At 47.5% G+C, this 26,956-nt stretch overlaps 1 protein-coding gene across 4 annotated transcripts in view; it reads left to right on the forward strand.

Annotated features, from left to right (window-relative positions):
• LMTK2 (lemur tyrosine kinase 2) overlaps nt 1–26,956 on the forward strand; it is a 174,876-nt gene that overhangs the window by 70,005 nt on the left and 77,915 nt on the right. The window contains exon 1 of one of the 4 annotated variants that reach the window (XM_067705465.1): nt 23,530–23,914. The exons of 2 other annotated variants lie outside the window; for them this stretch is intronic. In XM_067705465.1, coding sequence (XP_067561566.1) covers nt 23,833–23,914 — 82 coding nt within the window. In that variant the 5' untranslated portion in view covers nt 23,530–23,832. Of the gene's footprint in view, nt 1–23,529; nt 23,915–26,956 lie in introns of those variants that run through there. One more of the 4 variants, XM_067705466.1, reaches the window with a different exon arrangement.

Here is a 26,956-nt window from a genome sequence, read left to right on the forward strand (position 1 = left end):
TTGCTCCTGCTCCAACCTCACATACATGGGCTGGATGTTTGTGGCTCTGCTGGTCACAAGGCATCACTTTGCTGAGTCCCACGGAAGTCCAAAAGCGCCGGCCACACATGACAAACAGGAGTAGCCAAGCCTTGATCTCTTCTCCAGTCTGCGTTGACTGCCTTTACTATCTTTTCCCCACCGCGAAAAATCCTATATTCCTGTCAAGACCAGAACTTACCTCCTCCACGCTCAGCCACATCCCTCCATGGTCATGTCCATACTTAGAAATGTCTCAGCACTTATGTATTCAGCCTCCTCAAGTGCAACAGATTGTGTTTTCCGAAGAGGACCTCACCAGTATATTTATCCATCCTACATGCTCTTCTTACAAAAATTGAGTGACTTGCCTCCCCCTGAGAAGTGGAGTCTGTGTGCCCTCCTCATGAATCTGGACTTTGTGGCTGCCCCATCCAATGGGGCACAGCCAGAGTGAGGCTATGTGACTTCTGGGATGAGGTCATACAAAGAATACAGCTTCCTACCCACCCCTCCTCCTTCTCCTCCTTTTTCATCTTCTTCTTCTTCTTCTTTTCCTTCTTCTTCTTCTTTTTCTTCTTCTTCTTCTCCTTCTCCTTCTCCTTCTTCTTCTTCTTCTCCTTCTCCTTCTTCTTCTTCTCGTCCTCCCCCTCCTCCTCCCCCTCCCCCTCCTCCTCCCCCTCCTCCTCCTCCTCCTCCTCCTTCTTCTTTCTTCTCTCTCTCTCTCTCTCTCTCTCTCTCTCTCTCTCCCCCTCTCTCAGTGCTTGCCTTCAGAATCCAGCAACCATTTTTAGAGGAAGCCCAGGTCACATGAAAAGGCCATGTATACATGTTCCAGCCCACAGCCCCAGCCTATCAACTGCCAGATATGTGAGTGAATGAGATGATTCCAGTACCCAGCCTTCCAGTCTTCCAGAATTCCATCTTAGAACCCAAACATTAAGAAGCAAAGACAACACAATGGGGAATTGTTATTTAATGGGCACAGAGTTTCTGTTTGGAATGTTAAAAAGTTCTGGAAATAATGGTGATGGTTGTACAACATTGTGAATGTACTTAATGCCACTGAACTGTATACTTAAAATGGTCAAAATGATAAATTTTATGTTATTTATATTTTACCATAATTAAAAATAGTTTTAAAAAACCCAAAAAACAAGCCATTTCCACTTTGCCCTCTCAAAATTCCAGAGCCACAGAAAGCACCCACACTGAGTCCTGAAGTAATTTGTTATGCAGCAGTAGCTAACTAATACAGGTATTCTCTCCTGCCTTGCAAAACAAAACAAAACAAAACAAATCCAAAAACAAACAAAAAAACTCTGGGGAATAATACAGGCCTTTTTCAGAAATAAATTATAAGCTCTCAGAGCAGTACCTCTCCCTAAAGCACCTAAAATACTATAGGTACTCATTAATGTTTATAGACTTGAACCGAAGGTGCCCTAAGTTACCCCAGTGATCTTCAATTCTTTAAAAGTGATTAAAGTTACATCCTCTCTCAGAGACTTTAAGTAGCTCAGCCTATTGTAGAGAATTCTAACTAACAGTTAGAATTCTAACTAACAGAATTCTAACTAACAGTTACTGGGCTCTCCTGTGTGCCCAGCACATTGTATTCGTTATAGTTAAGTACCCAGGTTTTGGAGTTGGGCAAACCTGGGTTCAAATTGTAGTCATCATACTCACCAGCAGTGTGGACTTGGGCAAGTTATGTGATCTCTCTGGAGCTCAGTTTCCTGAACCATAACATGGGTGTGACAGAACCTATTTCAGAGAGTTGCTGTGAGGATCAAACAAGATAAATGCAAAATAAATCATGAGCAAAGGCTTGGCCTGTATTTAGTGCTCAGGAAATGTTGACTCATTCACTGTTCATAACAGCTCAAGAAGGTAGGTGTATAGTAGCTGTCTTATTCTCTTCATCTCACTGATGGAAGCGGTGAGCCTCAGGGAGGGGAGGCAGACCTGCCTATGAGTACATGAGCAGTGAGGGGTTGGTCCCTGTGTCACCTTGCCAGGGCTGTCACCACAACTGCAGACTGGGTCGCTTAAACAACAAAAATTAATTTTCTCCCAGTTCTGGGGGCTAGAAGTCCAAGATCAAGGTGTTGGCAGGGTTGGTTTCTTCCGAGGCCTCTCTCCTTGGCTTATAGACAGCCATCTTCTCCCTGTGTCTTCATCTGGGCTTCCCTCTGTGCATCTCTGTGTTCTAAATTATAAGGACATGAGTCAGAAGGGATGGGGCTCCACCCATATGACCTCACTTAATTTAATCACCTCTGTAGAGGCCCCATCTCTAATTATAGTCACATTCTGAGGTCCTGGGTTTGAGGCTGCAACACATGAATTTGAGGGACACAATTTATCTCATAACAGCACCCTTTCTGTTATTTTGGGGTTCTCATTCTGAACGAAGTGGACGTATAGGGACCTCGGTTCCAGCATCTCCTGTTTCTAGGGCTGCATGTCTAGACCAGGAGGAAACACGCAGCTGGGGAGGTGTGTTCAGGGAGAACAGTTTATTTTATGCGAGGTGAGGCTGACCCTCACAGCCTTGGCAAGACTAGAAGGTGCTAGAAAAACTGTGTGGAGTGATGATTGTTCAGACAGGTCCAGGCTGGCAGCGCTCACCTCCACACAAAGACCTGGGAGAAGGGAAAAAGTATCTGTTAGCTAAATGGAAAAGAACAACCCTTCAGTTGATGACTCCCTGGGGATTCTGGGGGTGCGGACTGGTGGGGAGATGGCTAGACAGTAAAAATTTCCATCTGCAGTGGCTGTGCAAATCCGCCAGGGCGCCCTAGTGGAGGAAGACAGACTTTACGTCAAAATAAACAGGCAAGATAGTTTTAAACAATGATAGGGACCATGAAGAGAGTGAAACCATGTGATGGGATAAGGGGGTGACAGGAGGCACCCCCTTCACACAGGATGGTCTGGAGGGCCTCTAAGGACAGGTGGCGTTTGAGCAGAGGCCTGAAAGAGGAGGACTGAGTTATGGAAAGCTCCAGAGCCGGGTTTCTCTACCTAGGCCCTTGGGGGGCAGGGTAATTCTTGGCTGTGGGGGCGTCCTGCGCCCTGTGGGGTGATGAGCAGCCCCCCACCCCTGGCCTCTACCCACTAGATGCTGTAGCAGCCTCCTCACGTTGTGAAAATCAGAAATGTCTCCAGATATCGCCAAAAGTCCCCTGGGAGGCGAAATCGCCCCGTGGAGATCCACTGACCCAGAGGAAGGGCATTCCGGGAAGAGGGAACAATAAACATGAAGGTCCGGAGGTGGGGACAAACTCAGCAGATCTTCTGGGAACAGAAGTTTCCGGAAGTGGAAGTTTTCAAGGAAATGAGAGTTCAGGGGTGGAGTCCAGGGAGGGAGGGGATGAGGGGAGAGGCAGGCAAGGGCCCGATGTTATGGGGAGGGGGTGGAATGCCTTCTGACCCGAGAGAGCCCTCCAGGGTGGGGTGGGGTCGGGGCAGAGGTCGGAGGGCATGTGCATGAGTGTCCTGGGGTTGCTGTAATAAATCACACGACCTCGGTGGCTTCAAGCGACAGAAATGTATTCTCTTATTCTGGAGGCCAGAGTCCAAAGTCAAGGTGTCAGCGGGGCCACGTTCCATCTGAAGGCTCCAGAGGAGGACGCTTCCTGCCTCTTCTAGCTTCTGGTGGCCCCAGGTGTTCCTCGGCTTGTGGCCGCATCACCCCAATCCCTGCCTCTGTCGTCACGTGAACTGCTTCCCTGTGTGTCTCTGTGTCCTGACACCAGTCATGGGAGTTAGAGCCCACCCTAAATCCAGCATGATTTCAGCCGGAGATGCTTAAGCAATGACATCTACAAAGACCCTATTTCCAAGTCAGGTCATATTCTGAGGTTCCAGGTGGATGTGAATTTGGGGAAAAGACTACCGAAGCCACCCCAGCAAGCAAGGAGGAGGCAGAGGGGGCTGCTGCTGTCCCCAGACAAGAAGTGGTGGGGCCTGGACCACAGGGCACCCGGGAGCTGGAGCGCCGAGGTCAGGCTGGGCCGCGCACACAGCACACACCCCACGTTCTCACCGGCTGTGCCATGTTGGGCACACAGGCCAGGCCTTGCCCCCAGCATCTCCCCTCTCACCCACCGGGCGGGGATCCAGGCCACCCTGGCGCCGTGGCCACCTTTTCCTGATCCCGAGCCTGGCGCCGTTTGGGGCTCCCCTGCTTTCTCTCCTGCATCACACGGGGGTTCTCCTGGGTGCAGAAGTTTCTGAGAAAGCACGAGTTAGTCCCTGGCTCCTGCCTTCCCCCTGAAGCTCTCACGTGAATATTCTTCAAGAATGGAGGTTAGGAGCCTTGATCTCTGAGCCAAGGGCTACGTAGAAGAATGTCGCTGGGCTCCCTCAGCTGCGCTGGGCTGGGCTTGTTTTTCAGGTTTGGGACAATGGAGGGTTTTTGCTTTCTACAGAAACAAAACCCAGAGCGCTGGGTCCCGTCCTACTGGAAGGTATTGGGCATGGCTGGCAAATGGTCCCAGGTGTTCTCGGCGTGCCCCTCGCCCCACACCCAGAGCCCCACCCTCTTGGGACTGCTCCAGGAAGGAATGTTCCACCCGAGGGAAGCCCAGCCTCTCTTATAGTGATCCTTAGGGTGGGGGCCAAGTGCAGGCAGGTCTCAGGGTGAAAATGAGGCATTGAGAGGTCAAGGGAGGGGTGCAGAGGGGAGTGGGCAGGGATGGGAGGAGGGGCACGTCCCTGACGGTCCCCTGGATTGGATGTCTGTGCCACCGCTTAGCCCACAAATACACGCCTCCTGCCAGCACTTGCCCGAACTAAGTGGAGAGCCCTGGGACTCCGCCCAGAGTTGATGCTCAGAGCCCAAATTCTTGGACGCAGACACTGACAGTAATTGACCTGCTCCCCTTGCCACCTTGCCCTTCTGTGACACTCACTGCCCTGTGTGGGAAGAGGTGTGTTACTGCCCGTGCCTTCCTTTGAAACTCAACACACAAGCCGACAGTGGGCAGACCACAGATGACAATAGAATTCTGACCACCACCTCTGCAGCCACCGGCCCCAGACAGCTGGGACTCCGTCAAGAACTGCCCCTTCCTGACTCTTTGTCCCCACTTCTAACTTAGGACCAAACAGAGCAAGCCACACAGCTCCGCTGCAATCACACAGGATGTCTGGCTGCAGCATCCCCAGGCCGACAGCCTCCTATCAGGGCAGACCTGCAGCCTCTCCTTGCTTCCGCTGTAAAGAATGAGGAGGGGGCTTCCCTGGTGGCGCAGTGGTTGAGAGTCCGCCCGTCAATGCAGGGGACACGGGTTCGAGCCCCGGTCCGGGAAGATCCCACATGCCGCGGAGCGGCTGGGCCCGTGAGCCACAACTACTGAGCCTGCGCGTCTGGAGCCTGTGCTCTGCAACAAGAGAGGCCGCGATAGTGAGAGGCCCGCACACCGCGATGAAGAGTGGCCCCCGCTCGCCACAACTAGAGGAAGCCCACGCACAGAAACGAAGACCCAACACAGCCATAAATAAAAATAAATTAATTAATTAAAAAAAAAAGAATGAGGAGGCATCTCCCCGCCTCTTGGTTGTTATTAACCTGGTGGTTGCACATCTTCGACGTGGCCCATGAAGATTTTTTTTTCCTTTCTCTTTTTATAAGATGGAATTCACATAACATGAAATTAACCATTTAAAAGTGAACAATTCAGTGGCATTTAGTACATTCACCATGTTGTTTAAACACCTCCTCAATCTAGATGCAAACATTGTCATCAGCCCAAAGGCCCACCCACCCCCTCCCCACAGCCCCTGCGGCTTGGTGGGCCAAGTTTATGCGACGCCGATCAGATGAGTTTTAACACTCCCCTTCTCTATAAGACAAAATTGTTTTCAGTAATAATTATGTAAAGATGATCATTTTCTAGATTTGTTCCTTGGTTTTCAAACCATCGATTTAGGAAAGAATTCATTTTTATTTTTAAAGGTATGATCCAAAATCAGTAAACTATTTCACATGTGAATTGGATGTTACACTTAATAAAAAAAATCACACCTCGCAATTCGCACTTTATTTCACGGTTTTAAATTTTAAGCCCAAATGCAAATCCCCAAGTGGTCATGTGAGAGGACAGAACCGAAGAAACTCAAGTTCTGGGTCTGGTCTTTATAGTCTCTGTCCCTGGAAGATGAAGAAACACCACAGGGGTGAGAGACACAAACGGTGCCAAAAGTCGGTTCCAACAGCACTGAACTGTTACGAATTGGTCTGTGCATGGTAGGGCCAGCTGTCTAACTGGGAGCTCTCTGAGTTAACTTCCAGGTAGAATGCAAAGCTTAGAAATAAAGATGTGCAGGGACTTCCCTGGAGGTTCAGTGGTTAAGAATCCACACTTCCACTGCCGGGGGCATGGGTCCGATCCCTGGTTGGGGAACTAGGATCCCGCATGCTGTGTGGTGCTGTCAAAAAAAAAAAAAAAAAAAACAGTGTGCAAATTTGAATTTCAATCTATGATATTAAAACCCAACACTAGGGACTTCCCTGGTGGCACAGTGGTTAAGAATCCGCCTGCCAATGCAGGGGACATGGGTTCGATCCCTGGTCCGGGAAGATCCCACGTGCCTCAGAGCAGCTAAGCCCGTGAGCCACAACTACTGAGCCTGCGCTCTAGAGGCTGTGAGCCACAACTCTGAAGCCTGCATGCCTAGAGCCTGTGCTCTGCAACAAGAGAAGCCACCGCAATGAGAAGCCTGTGCACTGCAACGAAGAGTAGCCCCTGCTCACTGCAACTAGAGAAAGCCCACGTGCAGCAACAAAGACCCAACACAGCCAAAAAAACAAAAACAAACAAACCTTCAATGGGAGACTTCCCTGGTGGCATGGTGGTTAAGACTCCGCACTCCCAATGCAGGCGGCCCAGGTTCGATCCCTGGTCAGGGAACTAGATCCCACATGCATGCTGCAACTAAGAGTTCGCCTGCCACAGCTAAGGAGCTGGCGAACGGCAACTAAGGAGCCCATGAGCAGCAACTAGGAGCCCATCGGCTGCAACTAAGGAGCCCGCCTGCCACAACTAAGACCCAGAACAAGCAAAGTAAAATAAATAAATAAATAAATAAAATATTAAAAACAAAAAAAACCTTCAGTGGAATTGGACATTTGGAGACATTAAGGAATTGTTTGTTTTTTGTGCGTATTTGTTTCAATGGAACATGTTTATCTTTTGGAGATGCACCACGAAACATTCACAAATGAAAAGGTAGGATGTCTGGAATTTGCTGTATAGTAATATGGGAGAGGCAAGGAGCAGGTGGGGGTGAGACCAGGCTGGCCTTGAGTTGAAGGTTTGCTAAAGCTGGCGACAGGTGTGTGCAGGGGGGGCTGGCCTTACACTCCAGCATCTATGTTTGCATGTTTGAAATGTCCCCAGCAAAAAGTTGAGTGAAAAAACCCTTCAGCAGTCCCTAACAGTGGCTGGACAGAATCCAAACCCTGGAGCTGGCAACTCCTCACCCCGTGTCCTGGCCTCTGTTCTCCCCAGGCCACCTTCTCTGGGCACTAACACACGTCCTGCATTGCACCCCACAGCAGCCTCTAACGCTTGCCCCTGAGCTTCCCCTGTGCAGAGAACACATACACCTAAGCTGGATACCCCCAGGCTGGCTAGGTGCCTCCAGGGCTCTCTACCTCCTTTACAGCCCCAAACACCTTGTATTTCTAACACCTGTTTCCTTACCGCTGGCATGCATTCATTCAGTCAATCAGCCAATGAATAGTTCTTGAGCATTTTCAGTGAGTATTTAATCCAGTCACTGGGGATCCAGCAGGGACTGTGTCTATTTAACCGGGCCTAGGACCTGCCTGGTTACAACCCAAGTGGCGGAATAAAAGGGCTGAGGTGGGGAACATATGATCCACCTGGAACTCTCTCCATGGCTCATAGACATCTGAACAGCAGGAATAAAAAGGCAAACGGTGGGTGTTGTGTGTTTTTGAGTGAATAAATTCAGAGGTGTTCAAAGTGTCCCAATGTCCTTTCAAACAAGCCGACAACCACACGTTGGGCCTTACTGTGATTTGAGGGAAAGTTGTCTCTTTATGAGTCTCTGAACAGGGTCCACTATTCCCTCCTCCATGCAGCTCTGGCTGAAAAGTAGGACTCCCGGGCGGCAGCCAATCTTGAAGCAATAAAGGAGAATTCTGCAGATACCACATCAAGCCCTGGTGATGTGGGACATAAACCTTTGACTACTGCCTGTCTCAAATGCTTTGCAACCCCAGACCTGTTTTTTTTTAATGAGAAACTCTAGTGAATTTCAGGGGAAAAAGTACCTACACATCATTAAACCCCACACTCTCTCCAAATGATCTTTTAATCTTTCTTGAGGGCCTTGGGTTTGTACACAGCTGTAATCAGTAGGTACAGATATTTGGGGTTGTGTTTTTCTTCTTTTTCTTAGTCTGGTTTTTACTGCAGAGACTCCGTGTAGTGTGGTTGGTTAGCTTAAAGACTGTGGAACCAGCTTCCTGGGTATGAATCCCAGCTTGCTGTGTGTCTCTGGGCAAGTTACTTAATCTCTCTGTGCCTCTGTTTCCTCATCTGTAAAATCAAGTTGGTAATAGGACCTACCTCGTTGGATTGATGGGCTGATTAAATGAGTTAATACGTGTGCATGGGCCAGGGCCCTGGCTAAAGCAGATGGGTAGCTGCACAGGGCAGAAACTCAGAGCCACCCATGTGCCTCCCTTTTGCTTTCTGCCCCGCCCCGGCCACTGTATTCAATTGGTGCCCATGTCCTGTGGGCTACATCTAGGGAGGCTTTCTCCAGTCCTCTCATTTCTCTTCACCCCTGTGCTTGCCGCCTAGCCCATCCCTTCCGGCTTGAATGACTGCGGTGTTCTCTCTCCTGACCGGTCTCCCCTCTTTTCTCTGTCCTGATAACTTTTCAAGGTGGTGATTTTGTTTCCTTTGGATAAATACCGAGAAGTGGGATTGCTGGATCATATGGAAGTTCTCTTTTTAACTTTTTGGGGAACTTCCATACTCTTTTCCATAGTGGATGCAGCAGTTTACATTCCCGTCAACAGAGCACAGAGTTCCCTTTTCTCAACACTTATCTCTTGTCTTTTTGGTGACAGCCCTCCTAGCAGGTGTGAGATGATATCTCATTGTGGCTTTGCTTTGCATTCTCCCGATGATGAGTGATACTGAGCACATTTTCAGGTACCTATCGGCCATCTGTATGTCGTCTCTGAAAAAAATGTCTGTTCTGTTCCTCTGCCTACCTTTTAATTGGATTATTTGTCTGTTTTTGCTATTGAGTTGTGGGAGTTCCTTGTATATTTTGGGTACAAACCCTTTATCAGATATATGATTTGCAAATATTTTCTCCCATTCTGAAGGTTGCCTTTTCATTTTGTTGATGGTTTCTTTTGCTGTGCGGTCTTTTGGTTTGATGTAGGTCAGTGTCCTTTATAAAGGCCCCCAATATTTAACTACCCTCCCCTTGCATATTCAGTCCCCCACCTGCATGTCTCTGAGATGAACCTTTTCTCAGAGATGCCGAAAAACATGCATGGGGATAAGTTTCAAGTGACGGCCCTGGTACATTTGGTAGACTGTCCGAACCTTCTGCCTTTTTGAAGGATGTGTCACTCAAAAGATGCTGGTGCCAAGAGAGAATGGAGTGCTGTGGGAGCTGTATCTGTGCTGCCTGGTACGTGGGCTTTAGCCACATGTGACTATTTACATTTAAATGTAAAATTCAGTTCCTTAGTATGGCAATTCCTCAGAAAATTAAACATAGAATTACCACATGACCCAACAATTCCACTTCTGGGTATAAGCCCAAAAGAAGTGAAAGCAGGGGCTTGAACAGATATTTGCTCACAGTATTATTCACAATCAAAAGGTAGAAGCAACCCGTGCCCATCAATGGATGAATGGATAGACAAAATGTCGTCTATCCATACAATGGAGTATTAGCTTTAAAAAGGAAGGAAATTCTGACACCTGCTACAACATGGTTGAACCTTGAGCACGTTATGCTCAGTGAAAGAGCCAGTCACAAAAGGACAAACACTGTATGATTTCACTTAGGTGAGATACCTAGAATCGTCAGCTTCACAGAGTCAGAAAGCAGAATGGCATTCGCCAGGGGCTGGAGGAGGGGGAAGGGGGACTTGGTGTTTAATGGGGACAGAGTTTCAGTTTGGAAAGATGAAAAGCTTCTGGAGATGGATGGTTGTACAACAGTGTGAATGTGCTTAATGCCACCGAAAGGTACACTTAAAAATGATTAAATGGTTAAACTGGTAAATTAAAAATGGTAACTGATTAACGTGGTACATTTTATGTGATGTATATTTTCCCACAATAAAAAACATCAGTTCCTCAGTAACACCAGCCACCTTTCAAGTGCCCAACACGTAGCCAGTGGCTACCATAGCTCAAAGCTATACAGCGTTTCTGTCATCTCGGAAAGTTCTATCGGCCGGTCCTGATACCAGGATGCCATTGGGTGCCATGGACCCCAGTGGTTCTCCTCACTGATCTCATCATCATGGATGAAACATGAAGACAAAGGGAGCCTGATGCTGAGGGAGTGATGCCCTCTTGGGTTTTCCTATCATCCTCCTGGATGGTTTGAGCACAAACCGGAATTGATCACATAAGCAGAGCCCTCAGCCCTGTGCTACCTTTGCAGACAAAAGAGATGTGTGATCTCGCCCATCTTTAGAGAGACTGTAGCAAGTCCATCTCCCTCCAAATGGCTTCAAGCTTATTTTCCCTCATCGCGGAGTCTTTGCACCCTTGAAATTTGCCCTCACAATGTACACTAGGGTTCCTTGAGGACAGAGGCTGCATTTCACCTATTGTTTGTTTGTTCACACTCTGTAGCACCTATTACAAAGTTTGGCACAAATTAGCCATTTGAGACATTTTAGTTTTAATTTAAAAAACTTGTATCTGGGGACTTCCCTGGCGGTCCAGTGGTTAAGACTGCCCTTCCAGTGCAGGGGGAGTGGGTTCGATCCCTTGTCAGGGAACTAAGATCCCATGTGGCACGGCCAAAAAAAAGAAAAAAAACCCAAAAACAAAAAACAAAACAAAAGAAAACCCTTGTATCTGTGCCAGAATTCCTGCCACAAAGGCTGAGATGACTTACAAAAGGAAAATATGCAATAAAATCATCATAACTCAGGAGGAAGGAAACAGGGCCAATTAAATGGGAAAAAAAAGTGACAGCTGAGGACAAAAGAAGTCAAAAGGCAAGTCAAAGGCTGAGGTAGTTGCTGTGCACAAGCCTCTGATTTGGCTCAGAGCTTCCTCCATCAGTCACATCTGTCTTGTTGTCAGGGACACCAGATATCTCCCCCTTTACTGCTTCAGATCTACTCTCAGCCCTTCTCCAGGCCAGTCTCTGTCCCACATATTGGCGCTGTATGGACCATACCAGCAGGTTCCCGTGCCCTCCAGCTTCTAGATGGGTTCACTCCATGCAGAGCTCTGGCGTGAGATCAGAGGAGAGAGGAGAGTGAGGTTGGACCAGTCATCTCCCCCTCCATCCCCAGCTCCTCATACTTCAAGGTTAAGTGGCCTTGAGCTGGCTGTCCTCTCCACTGAAAGTCATCCCTCCCTCCCTAGCTCTCTCCCCTCCTGGGTCTGATAACTCCTTCTTCCCTACTCCTTCCAGCCAGGGGTGATAACAACTTGACTGCTGTTATCCACACCTTTCTAAATAGCTCCGCTGTAAACAAGCCCTCCTAAAATGACCCTATTTTGAGTGTGCCATCTGGATCCTGATGGGACCTTGACTGATACAATATCCATTTCTCAGGGGAGGCAAGCTCTTTTGGCCCTAAGTTTGAAAATGAATGTCTCACGTGGAGTGTGATCTAGGAGATAGGGAATGGGGGTGGGTGGGTGGTGGTGAACGGTATCCCCCCAGCAAAATCAGCAATGAGTGTCAGTGGAGTTTCCTTCATGAGAGCCAAGAACATCTTATTCATTCATTCAACGAATAATTCTTGAGCACCTATGATGCTCAAGATGTTGGGAATTACACTCATGAACAAAATGCAACCCCGTGAAGACAGCTCTGTAAGAGAAGAGCTACTGCATCCCCGTATGTGGTCTTGGGAGGATGGTTCTCAAACGTCAGCATCAGCTCCCCCTGGAAGGCTGGTTTAGACACAGATCACTGGCCCCGCCCCCAGTTTCTGTTGCCAGAGCTCCAGGCTGGGGCCTGAGAATGTGCATTTCTAACATGTTCCCAGATGATGCTGATGCCTCTGGTCTGGGTACCACACTAACTTCTGATGCCCAGATCCTAAGGGTGGCACATAGAAGGCCTCTTGGGATGAACATATTCTTCAAACCCTCTATCAGTAAGACATCTTCACCTTGGCTTTTGTAGGCCACTTGGGGCTGTATTCTCCAGCCAGGGTCCGGGATGCTAAAATTAACCACTCTGAGTTAACTGGGGCTTGGTCATAAGAAACCAGGGGGATGTGCCTTTATGAAAACAAAGGCACCAATTCCAGGACTCTGACTAGCATGGGAATGCTGAAGGATAAGACCTAAACCTTCTAAGTGTTTGAATACCCTCTTCTGTGTCCCTTTACTCTGACAGAGACTGCCAACTCTCCACCATATCTGCTGTTCCTTTATTCCCCAGTAAATGAAAGCCCCAATTCTTAGCTGGCCACACAGCCACCTAGAAAAAAGCCTACATTTCCCAGCTTCCCTTGCAGCTAGGTATGGCTATGTGTCTAAGTTCTGACCAATGAATTTTTTTTTTCAGTGCATTCTCAGCCCATGCTGCTTTATTGCCAAAATATATATGTACACAGGTGCAAAGTTTCCAACTCTTACAGCAGTTCCTTTTTACAGCAAAGAATAAAATTTCTTCTAAAATCCCAAAGGTGCATAGATTAGAAAGCAAGCTACCTTCTGTAAAACTTCATTCAATGAAATTCTTTTACCATTATCTTATATACCAATGGGGCAATGGAGAAGATGCTGAACAGCAAGTAAAAGTTTTTCTTTAATTGAAATATAATTCACGTACCATAACATTCACCCTTTTGAAAGGGAATTTCAGTGATTTTCAGTGTCATTAACAAAGTTGTACAACCATCACCACTATTGAATTCCAGAATGGCTAATGAGTTTCAAGTTTCCGGAACCTTCCCTGAAAGGTAGCTGTGACAAACTCTTTGCCCCTTCTTTGTCCTCTCTTCCATTTTGTAACCTGGAATGTGAATATGATGGCTGGAATTCCAGTTGCCACCTTGGACCATGAGGATGGGACCACACCCTAGGGATGGCAGAGCAGGAAGCTGAAAGGAGCCAGGACATCTGGGGCCTTCGTGCTGCCAGGACTGTTTGCCCAGACTTTTAAATGAGAAAGGAATACACTTTTGTCTTGTTTAAGGCTCTCTCATTTGGGAGTCGCTGATATTCACAGCTGAACCTAATTCCAACTGATAACCAGTAATCTGATGAATCAGCCTGGGTTCTTAGTTGTAACCACAGAAACTAATTCTAGCTGCTTTGAACAGAAAAGAGATGTGTTAAAGGGTGCTAAGTAACTCCCAATCTCCAGAAAGGCTGGAGAACCTGGCTTGGCGTCTACACCACCAGGCACAAGCCCCAAGCACACTACAGAGCAGGTTTAGATGGGAACCCCGTTAGAATAACATTCCCTTTGATTCCCTCCCTGCTTCAAAGTGGATATGCCTGCTCCTGTTTCTAGCCTCTTGACTAGGCACCCATGCATCTGACTGGTGGAATACAGTCACATGGCAGGGCCCTAGCTTCACAGGAGGCTGGGAAAATGATTGGCAGCCTCCCGTGCCTGGCACTGGGAGCCAGAAAGAATGACAAAAGGCCACGACACCCATCTCTGGCATTCCCCACAGCTGTTGCCAAACCAGAATCTCAGAGGGCTTTTCACTGCACGGAGCCTCTGATTTATGTCTGTGTGGAGGGGATCTCTGATGGACAGGGGCTTATCTCTAGGATTTAATCAGCCGCACTTTTCAATGCTTTGCGTTGCCTGTCACTTGGATGTAATTCAATCTGTGTGGTGCCTCTTGAAATTCACCTCCATCCTTAGGAGAAGTGAATGCATGTGTGGCGAGCTCTTACAGGGCACAAGTAACTCCTGATCCAGCAGAAAATTCCCCCTACAACTCCTACTCCGGAGTTTCGGCTTTCTCTTCTTTATCCCTAAGAGGAGAAGGGCTCAGGCTTCATGACCAGGACAGAGGAACTGTCTCGCTGTAAGACCTGAACTCAATGCAGATTTTTCATCCACAAAGAGAGCTTTGGGCTCCATGCTTCTGAAGACCCTTCCAGCCCAAACTGATATTCTGGGCCTCAGTGCTGCTGCATTTTCTAAACTTCCTGGGGTCCCTCCGGGATGCAGGTGTTGTTGGCACCAAGGACCGGGAGCCAGAAGACTTTCCAATTGGCCTCATCTCCTTTTCTATTAAAATGCCTGCTTGCTCAGCAATTCCACTTCTGGGTATATACACACCCCAAAGAATTGAAAGCAGGGACATAAGCAGATATTTGCACACCCACGTTCCTAGCAGCATTATTCACAAGAGCCAAAAGGGTGGAAACAACCTAAGTGTCCACCAACAGATGAGTGGTCTATCCTTACAATGGAGTATTATTCAGCCTTAAGAAGGAAGGAAATTAATTGACACCTGCCACAACGTGGACCAACCTTGAGGACATTATGTTCAGTGAAAGAAGACAGTCACAAAAGGACAAATAGTACATGATTCCACTTATATGAGGCACTTAGAAGAGTCAAATTCATGGAGACAGAAAGTAGAATGGTAGTAGCCAGGGGCTGGGGGAGGAGCATGGGGGGTTATTTGGTAGGGACAGAGTTTCAGTTTGGGAAGATGAAAAGGTTCTGAAGACGGATGGTGGTGATGGCTACACAACGATGTGAATGTACTTAATGTACACTTACTTAAAAATAAAGTGTTGCATTTTATGTCATATATTTTACCATAATAATAATTTGAAAACGTCTGCTTGCTCAGAGCCCAGTGTCTTCAAAGACTGTCTGCTGGATCTCACTAGCAGGACTAAAGCCAAGTAACCTATTGCCAAAACATCCCATCAACTCACTCAGTCCCTAAATAATTGTAATCAATACAGAGAAAAAGAACCAGTCAACCCTTCCCTGTTCTCACGTAAAGGAGACAGCACCCCCGAGCCCTCAAACCTGACTCGTGGAAAGGTGCCGATTTCTGCTTAGATATTCCAAAATCCACATGGGATGTCTTGTCCCCAGACAAGCCAGCTCATGACTCCAGCTTCCTTCTGAACACAGACACACATACCCAGATTTGAATAAAGACATGACAAATAGAATTTCAACTCCATGCGTCTATACCTCGCACAGAAACAATGCAGAAGAGCCAAATGGAAAAGCTACCCGCCATCACCAGACAGCAACAATCTTTCAGGTCAAATTCAAAGAGAGTACCTGGAACATAGCCAACCACCCCACCAAAAATAAAACACTCCACTGCCCTCAGCCGATTCAATTATCTCTCTAAAAAAGGGCTTTTTTTAACACCTCCCAGCAAGCAGCAGATTCAGCGAGTTGGTGAGGATAACAGTACATAATCAAGCAAGTAGAGCCCGAGGTGTAAAGTAAAACGCGGACTGGCTCGGCCAGGAGCAGCGGTGCCCTCACGCCATGAATATAAATGTTTAGAAATGGATATTATCGTTTTTTTGTCATCTGGAATATTTTCCTCTACGGAAAGCATATGTTAAAATGTCTTCACTATTCTCTACTTGGAAAGCCACGCTGGTGACCAAGTTTCTGTCCTTGACAGGATATCACCGAGTCGAGTCTGTAAAAATCCACCAGCTTAAAAACAAAAATAAACACACAAAACAATCTGCCCTCTTCCCTATAAAATAATGCAGGCTCATTATAGAAAAGTGAGAAAATACCAGAAAAAATTAAAAAAAAAAAGAAAAGAAAAGAAGAAATGAATAATAAATAACGGAAGGAAGAAAAAAATGATACATCCATAGTTGTACCTTTCAGACATAAGCATGTTATTACTCTAGTGTTTTGGTGATTTCCGCCTAGTCCTTATGAATATGTATGATACGCATATGAATATGAACATGGGATTATGCTGCCTCCTTTAACTTAACATGGCAACATGGCATTTTCCCTTGTTAACGTGGTCACTCTGGTCTTGATCCCCTTCTTGCCTTTTAAGGCCTTTTGGCCTCTGTCCTCTGTATGGACTCTCTCTCTCTCTCTCTTGCCTCGCACTTTCCTTTCTCATCCAGCCTTACTGCGATGCGATTTTCCGCTATTTATGCCTCCTCATTGGAGTTTCTGTGCTCGGGGCCTGTGTGAGGCCATCAGACCCTTCTGGGCACCCAACAGCCAGCCCCGTTGGACCCTGGTTCTCTGGCCAGGCCTCTCATCAGCCAGGGCAACCTCTGCATTCAGTCTCCCCCGCCTCGCTTCCAGCTCTTTCATCAGCCTGGATTTAAATGGCTCAGGAGGCCTCCGGTCTTTTCTTCGAAATGCTTTCTTGGAGGGCAAAGGAGTTTGCAATTGGTTTTCCCCACAGGAATCATTAGCTTCCATGGCTTCGACTCCATAGCTATCTTGATAAGAAGAAAGTCACAGGTGCTTGTTCTCAAAGGAATCTGGGGCGTGGCTGAGCAGGACCCACATAAACACAGCTCGAGCAGAGGAGGACGAAGGCTGGGTCCAGGGATGCCCGGAGACATCCCTCACACCCACGCCCGACAGTCCCAGGAGCAGGAAAGCCCCGGGTCTAGCTGAAGAGCTGCTGGAGGTATTTTGTCCTCTCAAGACCTAGGACAGACCTGGTGTCGGTCCCTGATGCCCAGGTCCCCTCTGCCCCATCCTTCCTCGGGGTCTCTGCCAGCCCGCCCAGCCTGGAACGAACCTTACCTGTCCACAGATGGCAGCCTCACCCTTCATGAGGAAAGGTGAGCAGCTGGGTCAGGGCCCATCTCCCCCAAGAGGAAACAGGTGTGCGGAGGGAGACTATGGCCTTGGACCCAAGTGAAGCCCATAGCGGAAGGCCAGCCTCCCTATGAGCCCTTCCTGCTGCTGATCAAATATCACCCACAGCCTCATCATCCTCAGGGAAAATTAAGATGCCCCAATTCCCGCACCTGTAAAATGGGCACAGCTCCGACCCCAGAGGGTCATTCTGCGACGTAATGAAGTAACGCACCAGAAATGCTTGTGTGTCACCCAGGACACAGCTCCTGTCTGAGCATCCGGAGCAGAATCTGGCTTGTCTGTCCCTGGAATCAGAGAGAGGGACGCACACTTGCCCCCTGGAAGAACTGTGGTTTATGGTTACAACCCAGATGTTCAAAGAGCAGTGAAAAGACCTGTTTTTTTGTTTGTTTGTTTTGTTTTTTTTTGCGGTTCGCGGGCCTCTCACTGCTGTGGCCTCTCCCATTGCGGAGCACAGGCTCCGGACGCGCAGGCTCAGCGGCCATGGCTCACGGGCACAGCCACTCCGCGGCATGTGGGATCTTCCCAGACCGGGGCACGAACCCGTGTCCCCTGCATCGGCAGGCGGACTCTCAACCACTGCGCCACCAGGGAAGCCCGAAAAGACCTGTTTTAATCAAATCTGGCAATTTTAAAAACGGCCACACCTCCCTCTGCTAGTAAGTAATGAATTCCCTGAGCAACAGAGAAGGAGCCACACGTTCAGGCCCAGCCTGTTGGCAGATGTTGGAACTGCGCGAAACAGCTTTGGGCTCAAGAAGGTGGGGCGCGGGGAGGTGCAGGAAGTCACCTGGGCCTCCCTGACTTGGGCTCTGGCAGCCGAGGCGGGGGTGCGGGTGCCGCTGGTGACCCGAGGCTGCCTCCTGGGCGCTGGGCCTGAAAAGGAGCGCAGGCAGGATCAGGCACTAACTGCAAACAGTGGCCTGTGGTTCATCTGGGTGACTTTGGACCCAGGTTCTGGCCAGTTGGGCTCTGGCGGAGTCGATTCCTTACTTGTCCTCGTCTTTGGGGTCCCATGAAGGCATTGTTTCCCCGACATTTGGGGGCCAGACAGAAAGAATAAGGAAAGTTCCTGCTTCTGCTGCCCCTCCCTGGGGCACCAAGGGCACCTCGGATGGGTCGGGGTGGCACTGCTGGGGGAGCCTCCCAAGGAGTCCCTCTGCTCTGAAGCTCCCAGGCCTCGCTGGGTTTCACCAAGAAACCTTGCAGAAGACTTAACGTAGCTGAGAGTTGGTTTCAAGGATCTTCTGATGCTCTGAGAGGTTGCACAGGGCTGAGAAGTGGCTGGAGAGCAGTGGGCAGCCACAGAAGAGCTGGGCTTGGGTTCAGGACATGAGCAGCCCCCAAGGGGGCTGGGCAGCAGGGAACTGTGTGCCAGGATGACACAGCTGCCAGCATCACCTTGGACCTGGAAAGACGTGCTATACCCTGGCTGCTGGGGCCCCAGAGGGCATGCCTGGTCCATAGTCTTCATAGTGGGAGGTGACCTTCCTACTACCAAGATTCATATCATGGGGGTTTCTCAATATGGGAAGGAATTCAGCTTCTGGGCAGGCCAAAGAGAGAAAAAACCCAAGCGTTCATCCCAGGAGGAGAATCTGTCTTTCGCAACAGATTTATTTTATTGAGCAACTATTGCCTTCAGGGTAATATTTGCTTCCCCACCTCCTCTATTCTCCCATCCCTACCTCTTTCCCCGCCAGGAGGCAACCCCTAATAGGGCCTCTCACCTGAGGGGCGCACATAGGGCAACTTGGCTCCCAGCTCATATTCACAAAAGTCCTTCAGTGTTTGCTTTTGACATTATTCAGTTTTGATTTTGAGACTCGCAAGGACTCTGGAGCCAGGCTGCCTGAGTTTGGATCCTGCCTCTGCCACTTACTAGCTATGTGACCTCGGCTAAAGTACTTAACCCCTCTGTTTCTGTTTCCTCTTCTGTAAAATGGGAATGCCAGTAGCTTACACCAGTCACAAAAAGCCACACATTGAATGATGCCATTTATAGGAAATGTCCAGATTAGGTAAATCCGTAGAGACAAAAAGTAGATTTGTGGTTTCCAAGGACCAGAAGGAGGGGCGCGATGGGGAGTGACAGCAAATGAGTGCAGAGCGTCTTTTAGGAATGATGAAAATATTCTAAAATTAGATAAAGTTTAAAGAGTTATCACAAAATGCTTAGAGCAGTACCTGAAATATAGAAAATGATTTGTAAGTCATTGTTAAGGCAAACCCACTTCCAGATGAAGGCATTCACCCTGATGAGCTTGGGGAAAATACGCTCATCATGTAATTTTAAAGTGGTATTCCATTCCTGACTCTCACTGTCTGTCGGGTACTTTTATAAATCCTGTCATTATCTTGGGGATAGCATTGTGCATTCATTCATTTTTACCATATTGGGGCCCCACCTCCATAAATGGGTGGTGGCTCAGGGCTCTGAAAGGCCACCACATCTGGCGAGCTGTCCTTGACTCAGTCAGCTTTAGACACAGGATCTAGAAGGCAACAGAAGGTGAGGACTTCATACAAAGGCATTTAGAAGGAGAGTTGAGGATGAGGTGTGTGGCCTTTGTTTCATTGGCAGAGAACTAGGAAGAGGTGATTTCCAAGCTGCATGGTCTCTTTATTTGCTCAAAGCTGAATTAAAGTAATGCAACCACAAAAAGGATTCAAGTCAGCAAGCGGCAGTCATAGAAACCCTATGGAGGGTGCCCTATGGCAAGACCACTAGTGCGCATAACTAGGGCTCTCTGGGAGGAAAAGAGCCTTGATTAGTAATGTTTGCCAATTTCCATGGTGTAAATACTCAAGCTACAGACATGATATCACTGGAGTCAGAGTTGGCAAGAGTTGTGCAGTAGTACAGTATTATATAGCATTTCTGCCATACTATATAGCTACAACAGATGTAAATAACCTCAAGGGCTTCCCTGGTGGCGCAGTGGTTGAGAGTCCGCCTGCCAATGCAGGGGACATGGGATCGTGCCCCGGTCCGGGAAGATCCCACATGCTGCGGAGCGGCTGGGCCCGTGAGCCATGGCCGCTGAGGCTGCACGTCCGGAGCCTGTGCTCCGCAACGGAAAAGGCCACAACAGTGAGAGGACCGCGTACTGCAAAAAAAAAAAAAAAAAACCCTCAAAGCATAGATAACAGTAAATGTAGCAAAATAATTGACTTTTTAGTATTTATAACCTTTGCTTTTTAATAACAACTTTGAGATATAATTCACAAACCACAAAATTCACTCCTTTAAAATGGATTTTAGTATATTCACGAAGTTGTGCGATGATCACCATTATTTAATTTTAGAATATTTCCAACACCCCCCAAAGAAACCCCATACCTATTAGCAGTCACTCCCCATTTCTTCCCTTGGCCCTAGGCAACCACTAACCTAATTTCTGTCTCTATGGATTTACTTAATCTGGACATTTCATAAAAATGGAATCATACAATATACCTTTCGTGACTGGCTCTTTTCACTGAGCATAACGCTGAGGTTCATCTGTGTTGATTGGTCTCACTGAGGTTCATCTGTGTTGTAACACGTATCAGTACTTCACTCCTTTTTATTGCTGAATAATATTCCATTACAAGGATATACCATATTTTGTTAATCCATTTATCGGTTGATGGACATTTGCGTAGTTTCCACCTTTTGGCTATTATAAATAATGCTGCTATGAATGGCGGTGGACAAGGTTTGATGTGGACATATGTCTTCAATTATATTAGGTGTATATCTAGGAGTAGAATTGTTGGGTCATATGGTGACCCTACGTTTAACATTTTGAGGAACTGTCAGACTATTTTCCAAATCAGTTGTCCATTGGCACCTCATTTCCTAAATTTTTCTTTTACATTTTCAATCAGCCATCTGGTGTCACTGGCTCAGGAAGCTGCAATGTTAAACAGTTGCCACTGGTTGTTTTCAACAAACTGGGGGTAGTGCTGCTTGCACTAAGGGAGTTCTGAATCCTGTCAAATAAAGACAAATCCTGAGAATGATGCCTTTCTAGGGAGCTGCCTGACAGGTCAAATAGTGACAGTTTTCTGGGGATGCAGCTTTCGGGAGAGCTCCAAACATGTTCTGTCCCCTCCAGTAGCTTAGCTAGGCTGTTCATTTTCACAGCTACCATGGTTGTGAGGTTGATGTTTTTCAAGACTACCACGGAGATGGGAGAGAAGAATGTGGCTACAGCAAGTGAAACCACCACAAAGCTCACAGTTTTTACTGAGGTCAGCCATTTTTCTTTAATAAATGCTCCTTGTGATGTTGCAAACCTCTGGCTAATTTCTAGAGTTCTGAAGAAGTTGATTTTGACAATTTTTGCTAGTCTTCTCATTGCTTTCCATTCTGAAAATGCTTCTCCTTATTACTTTTGTATTTAATATAATTTATTTAATTGCAAGTTTATATAAATTAATTTTCAACAATGGCTGTGTCTAACAACTGGCATGCAAAATTCCTGAAGATTTAACAATTGGCTTTTACAAGCTGGTACCAGCTGGCTCCAGTATACCACTGACAGGACCCTCACAGATGCACCCATTTGATCCAGCTCAGCCCTGCAAACATTTAGGGTACTCAGAGATGCATGCTCATCCAGTACTAAACTGAATCCATTTCCCTTGAATCCAGCCCTCAGCCAGAGCTTGCTGGCAGGACAGACAATGCCTGTAGAATCATCCAAGTGATGGCTTGGCATGCAAGAAAAATTGGAAAAGGCCGAGCACAGGTGAGGACAGCTATAGAAACACTGAAAGATATTGCTTCTCATCTTAGGGATCTAATCCCAAATTGTGCCAAAGGTTGTTTTCTGATTCCTAGAGGAAACTAAACAAAGCAAACAGGTTCTTATTTGCTTTATAAATTCTCTAACTGGAAGTCTTCAAGAGAATCACTGGGCAAAGATGTGAGCAGTGAGGTAGGTGGTAGGTTAAAGGTTTCCATTAGACACCGCCCGAGGAATGTGCACCTTAACCCTTGCTCTGTGAAGTGGAAAGGAAAAAAGTTTTTAAAAAAACTTTTCAGCTGGTCGAATAATAACGAAACCTGCTTTGGGATTGTGGTCTGACATGTGGTCGTTGGAGCTCACTTTAATTATGATTAACAGCCACAAGGATTATGAGTCAGGGCTTTGGTTGGGCCAGCACTGCTGCACTCAAATCCAGTGACTCCCCACGGGAAACAGTGTGAGCATTCCCTGGCTTTCTCAAACTCAAAGTCCGGAGCTTCCTGATCCAAGGAGAAGCACAACAGGGTGATTGTGGCTCTTTTCCAGACCTTTGCCTTCCTTTCCTTTCCCACACAGAGATCAGCAGACAGCCATATACGCTTTAACCCAGCACTTCCACATTCCAGCTATTTGTTTACTTAGGTGTTTATTGGCTTGCCTTAATCATTCAACAAATATCCCCTGGGCATGGTCCATGTGTCCACACGGGGTTAGCCCCCCACAGAGAGCTGGCATTTGGGATGGACATTTGAGGAGTCGGGAGAATTGGGGAGGCTCCCCCGTGCTGCCCCATCTGATAAGATTCAAAACAGTCCCTCTCATGCACAAACTGGACTCTGGGTGCATTCTCCGGAAGAGGCCAGCATTTTCCCAGCCTCCAGGCTTCTGATCATTGTCACTTCTACCTGGAAAGTATTTTTTTCTCTACCCTTTCTGCAGAAGGATGCTCTCCTCACGTGTTGGCTGAGTCTTGTCACTTGGTGGGAAGAGGCAGGCACCCAGGACCAGGCACCACTGCTTTGGAGAATTCCTACTGGAGCCACCCCCAGAGGACACGTGCACAGTTCCTGTCCTTAGGGAACTTACAGGGACAATAAAATATGGCAGCTGGGAGAGCAGTCTGTCCAGGGCCAGGGAGGGGCACTAGGAGTTGCTACTCATTTCTCCTGAGGTTGGGAGAGGCCTTCTTAGATGACATCATTCTTCAGGTGAGTCTCGACAGTGGAAAGGGAGTGTGCCAGGTGGCCAAGAAAGGACAGGAAGGGAACTCTTGCCAAGAGGAACAGCTTGAGCTCAGGAGCTGAACTAGTGGGTGCGAGGGGAGAGGTATTCTATTCTTGTTGAATTGAAATAAAAAAGCCCAAAGCTCCTTGGTGGCTGATAGGTCAACCTAAGAAGAGTCTAAAACGTCTGTTGCAAGTAAAAAAGGCAGAAGACAAAACAGGCCTATTTTTACACGTTTTGGAATACTGAGAAAAAAATTCAGAATGGATTCTGGATGCTTTTCATTATCTTCTTTATACTTCCCTTTTTAAAAAATTGTAAAATAATTGCTGGCATCACCTGCTGCTCACGCACTTCTTGGTCTGCAGGGGGCGCACCGGCGGCCACCCTCCCTCAGCCAGGGTGATGGGCGGGGCCTCCCAGGCCGGTGTGGAGCTGACGATTGGCGGGGTGGGCTGTCTATCACGGCGTCCCGCCCCCCCACCCTACGTCACATGACGCAGCCCATCATGGCGGTGGGAGCGCGGCTGCCCTGGCTCGCGGCTCCGCAGAGCTGCTGCCGTTGCTTCTGTTGAGAGGCGGCGGCGGCGGCGCAGGCGGGCGGGCAGGAAGGATGGTGTTTCTGTGGTTGGAGCGGTGGGTGCGGACCAGGATCTGGGCTGAGGTTTGGCCGAAACGACGTGTGCTCAGGAGCAGCCGGCGCGGGTGCCGCTGAGGCAGCGGAGGGAGACAGGACCGACGGACGGACGGACGGACGGAAGGCAACCCGAGAGCCAGTCTCCGGGGCCGCGCCGTGGGCGAGATGCCGGGGCCCCCGCCGTTGCTGCTGCTGCTCCTGGCCGCCGGCAGTGCCGGGGCCGCGCCACTTCCGCAAACAGGTGCAGGTGAGCGGGCCCGAGGCAGGGACGGGGCTGAGGGGACCGGGCTGCGGGGCCGCTGCGACGGGGGTGTCTGGGAAGGAGGCTGCAGGCCCGGTCCGGCCTCGGCGCCGAGGAATCGGAGGGCCTGCCGGGGCGGGAGGCCCGGGGAAACGAGTGATTAGGGAGATTTTGCAGCAGGGACGTGTGTTGGGCGGGGGGGGGCGGGCTGCCTCTCGAGGGCCGAAGCGGGGGCGAGGCGATGCGGATGGGGCTGGGGAGGACTGCGAGCGGGGCGGCAGCGACCGACCCCTCCCGGGGTAGACTGCAGCACCGGCTCTGGACCTGTTGCCTGAAGGTCCTCAGCCTACATCCCTTGCTGGCAGTTCTGCTTCCTTTTCCAGATGTCACCTGCCTCCTGTGCTTTTCTCACATCTTATAAGAAGAACCGTTTCTTAGCCCTAATCATACTTAAATGCAAATGACTTGGAGAGCTGCGCAGAGTTTCCTTCGCTCCCTGTAACTTGTTCTGAAGTTGTAAATTGATTTTAGACGCTGTGCGTTTTATTCAGATTGAATCTCTGGGGATGAGAAGGAAACCACTCTATAAATATCTCTACTTTAGGAAGCCAGTGATTAGAGTAGCAGCCTTTGAATAACTATTGACAAAATGGCCCAAGGGTGATTGAAGTTTCTATTTTAGCTATGTCAGTGTGTGATTTTCCTTTTTTCTCCCCGTCGTTTTCGTTTGTGGTTTATTTTCTCAGATAAAACTTCAGTCCAGGAAAGCATCTCAAGTTGGATAATTATTTTTAAGGAAAAAAATAATCTAGGCTAATTTACCATTATCATCTGTTACTTATCTTTGAAATGAGGGGAGACTGAAATTTCATAGAATCATGGAATTTTAGAGATGGGAGAGACCTTAAAGAAAATTTAGTCCAATTTCTTTCATTTTGCAGTTGAAGATAGTGAGGCCCTGGGGGTCAAATGACCTACCCAAGGTGACACAGCTAAATTTTAGGAGGAGTCACAACTTAAACCCAGGTCTTAGATTCCCCTAGCTGGGTGATTTTTCTGCTTTACCACTTCAGGTCTCTTATTAGCTGTTTAGAATACTCTTGAGGTCAAGAGTTATTTTAGAATGATGTTAGTTGGGTGCAGAATGTGGAAGGTACTGTCCCTGGTAAAGACATATTTTTCAAACACATCTACAATGGAAGCTAAATATAATTGTTTCCAGAGACACACCAGGTTATGTCATTGAGTGCCCTTTAGTTGGGTATAAACTGTTGTCATTGTACCACGTAGTGTATTGCTAAATTTCTGCCACTGCCTTAGATCAAATATGCGTAAGGTGAATTCTGTTTTCTGACCTGATAGATAAGAAGAGTGAATATTATGAGGAATGTATAGGCAGCCCAGGTATGAGTCACAGAAAGTACCTGGGAAATTATAAAAGACTGTAGGGAGAAGTGTCGATGTTGATATTGAAACATACTCATAGTGAAATTGAAAATTAGCACTAGAATAGGATAGTGGATAAAGATTGCATATGTGAAAGGGATTCAAGAAGTTTCCAGATGACTTTGCTCTTAATCGAAGTTTTACATATTTTGTAAAACAGATTCTATTTAGGAAACTTTGGAAATGTGGCTGCTTATAAACCTTTTTTTTTTGGCTGAACCGTGAGGCATGCGGGATCTTAGTTCCCCGACCAGGGATTGAACCCGTGCCCCCTGCAGTGGAAGCTCAGAATCTTAACCACTGGTCCACCAGGGAAGTCCCTATAAACCTCTTAATGTGTTTAGTCCCTTCTTTTACTATTTCATGGAGGTATGAATCAAAAAATTGAAGTTTTTGTTGGAGTGTTGTATGTAAAACAAAGCAATCAAGAAAATTAATCCACAAATAGAAATATTAAATCTTGGCATTAAAAAAATGTAAAGAACTATTCGGTGACTTGTAGCAGCTTTTGTAGATTTTCCCTCATGTCCTATTGCTTGGAGGGTGTATGGTGAGACGTGTGGCCTATGGATGACAAATACCTACTACGGTTAAATTACGTGGAAAAGATGCACAATCACACATAGATTTGGGAGTTTTTATTTCCATTCAGAAGGGATTGTTAATCCTGGTAACGGGGGTAGATTCTTGACCAAGAAGAGTAAAGAAACCTTTGAGCTAATCCTGATAAGTGAGTTCGCTGGTTAAGAAAGAGGAACCCCTCTGGAACATACATAGTAGATAAAAGAGCAGTTAAACATTGAAAACAACTATCAAGCTTTTGATTATCTGGGGGTCTGTACTCCTTACAAAGGGAGAGCTGGCCATTTTCAAATTCAGAGTAGATCCATTGTATATGGTCTTTGCCTCCTTGGCCTTATTCTGCTTAAAGTTCAAACTGGTTAATACTGCCTTGGAGAAAGCATGGCTTATCAACAGTAGGTTGGAAAAAATACTTGAATTGTATCCTTTGCCAGCCTGTTTGCATGGGGAAATGAGACAGTTAACTGAAATTCAGCATTTAAATCGAAGTTCATTTATCCCACGTTTCTTTGTCATCCAGAATCATTTCTAGGTTCTAAAGTTGAAAAAAGTTATTTACCCATTCAGTCATAGTAAGCTTTGTAAATATGTGGATTGCCTTTGCCCATCAGGCAAGAAGGCATTTCTAGGTTGAATTTGGGGGGGAGAATCTCTTTATCACTCTGAGAGTCCCTTATGTCCTCCCTGGTGGGGGGGGGCTTTCCTGAGAATCTGTATTTCTGCAAAGGCCCTTATTATATAGACTGAGATCCCGGTCCTCACTTAAGAAGCTTACGTAAAGGCAGGAAGTCCACTGTTTCACACACAGTTCAGTTACCAAACTAAGATTACAGTTAAGAAATTCTTTTTCTCCAGATCATAGTTATCAGACCTTTCTTCTCGGCAAATATTTATGTGCCTTTTGTAAGATTCTCAGAATTCACATCATAGAGAAAGATGTTGTATGCGTGAAGGCATTCCTCTAAGTCCACAACTTGTTATTAATATTAGGATAGTGGTGAGACAAGGAAACTCACTTCT

Source organism: Pseudorca crassidens, chromosome 15 (genome assembly GCF_039906515.1).
Source record: "Pseudorca crassidens isolate mPseCra1 chromosome 15, mPseCra1.hap1, whole genome shotgun sequence".
In the NCBI taxonomy this organism is placed as follows: Eukaryota; Metazoa; Chordata; class Mammalia; order Artiodactyla; family Delphinidae; genus Pseudorca; species Pseudorca crassidens.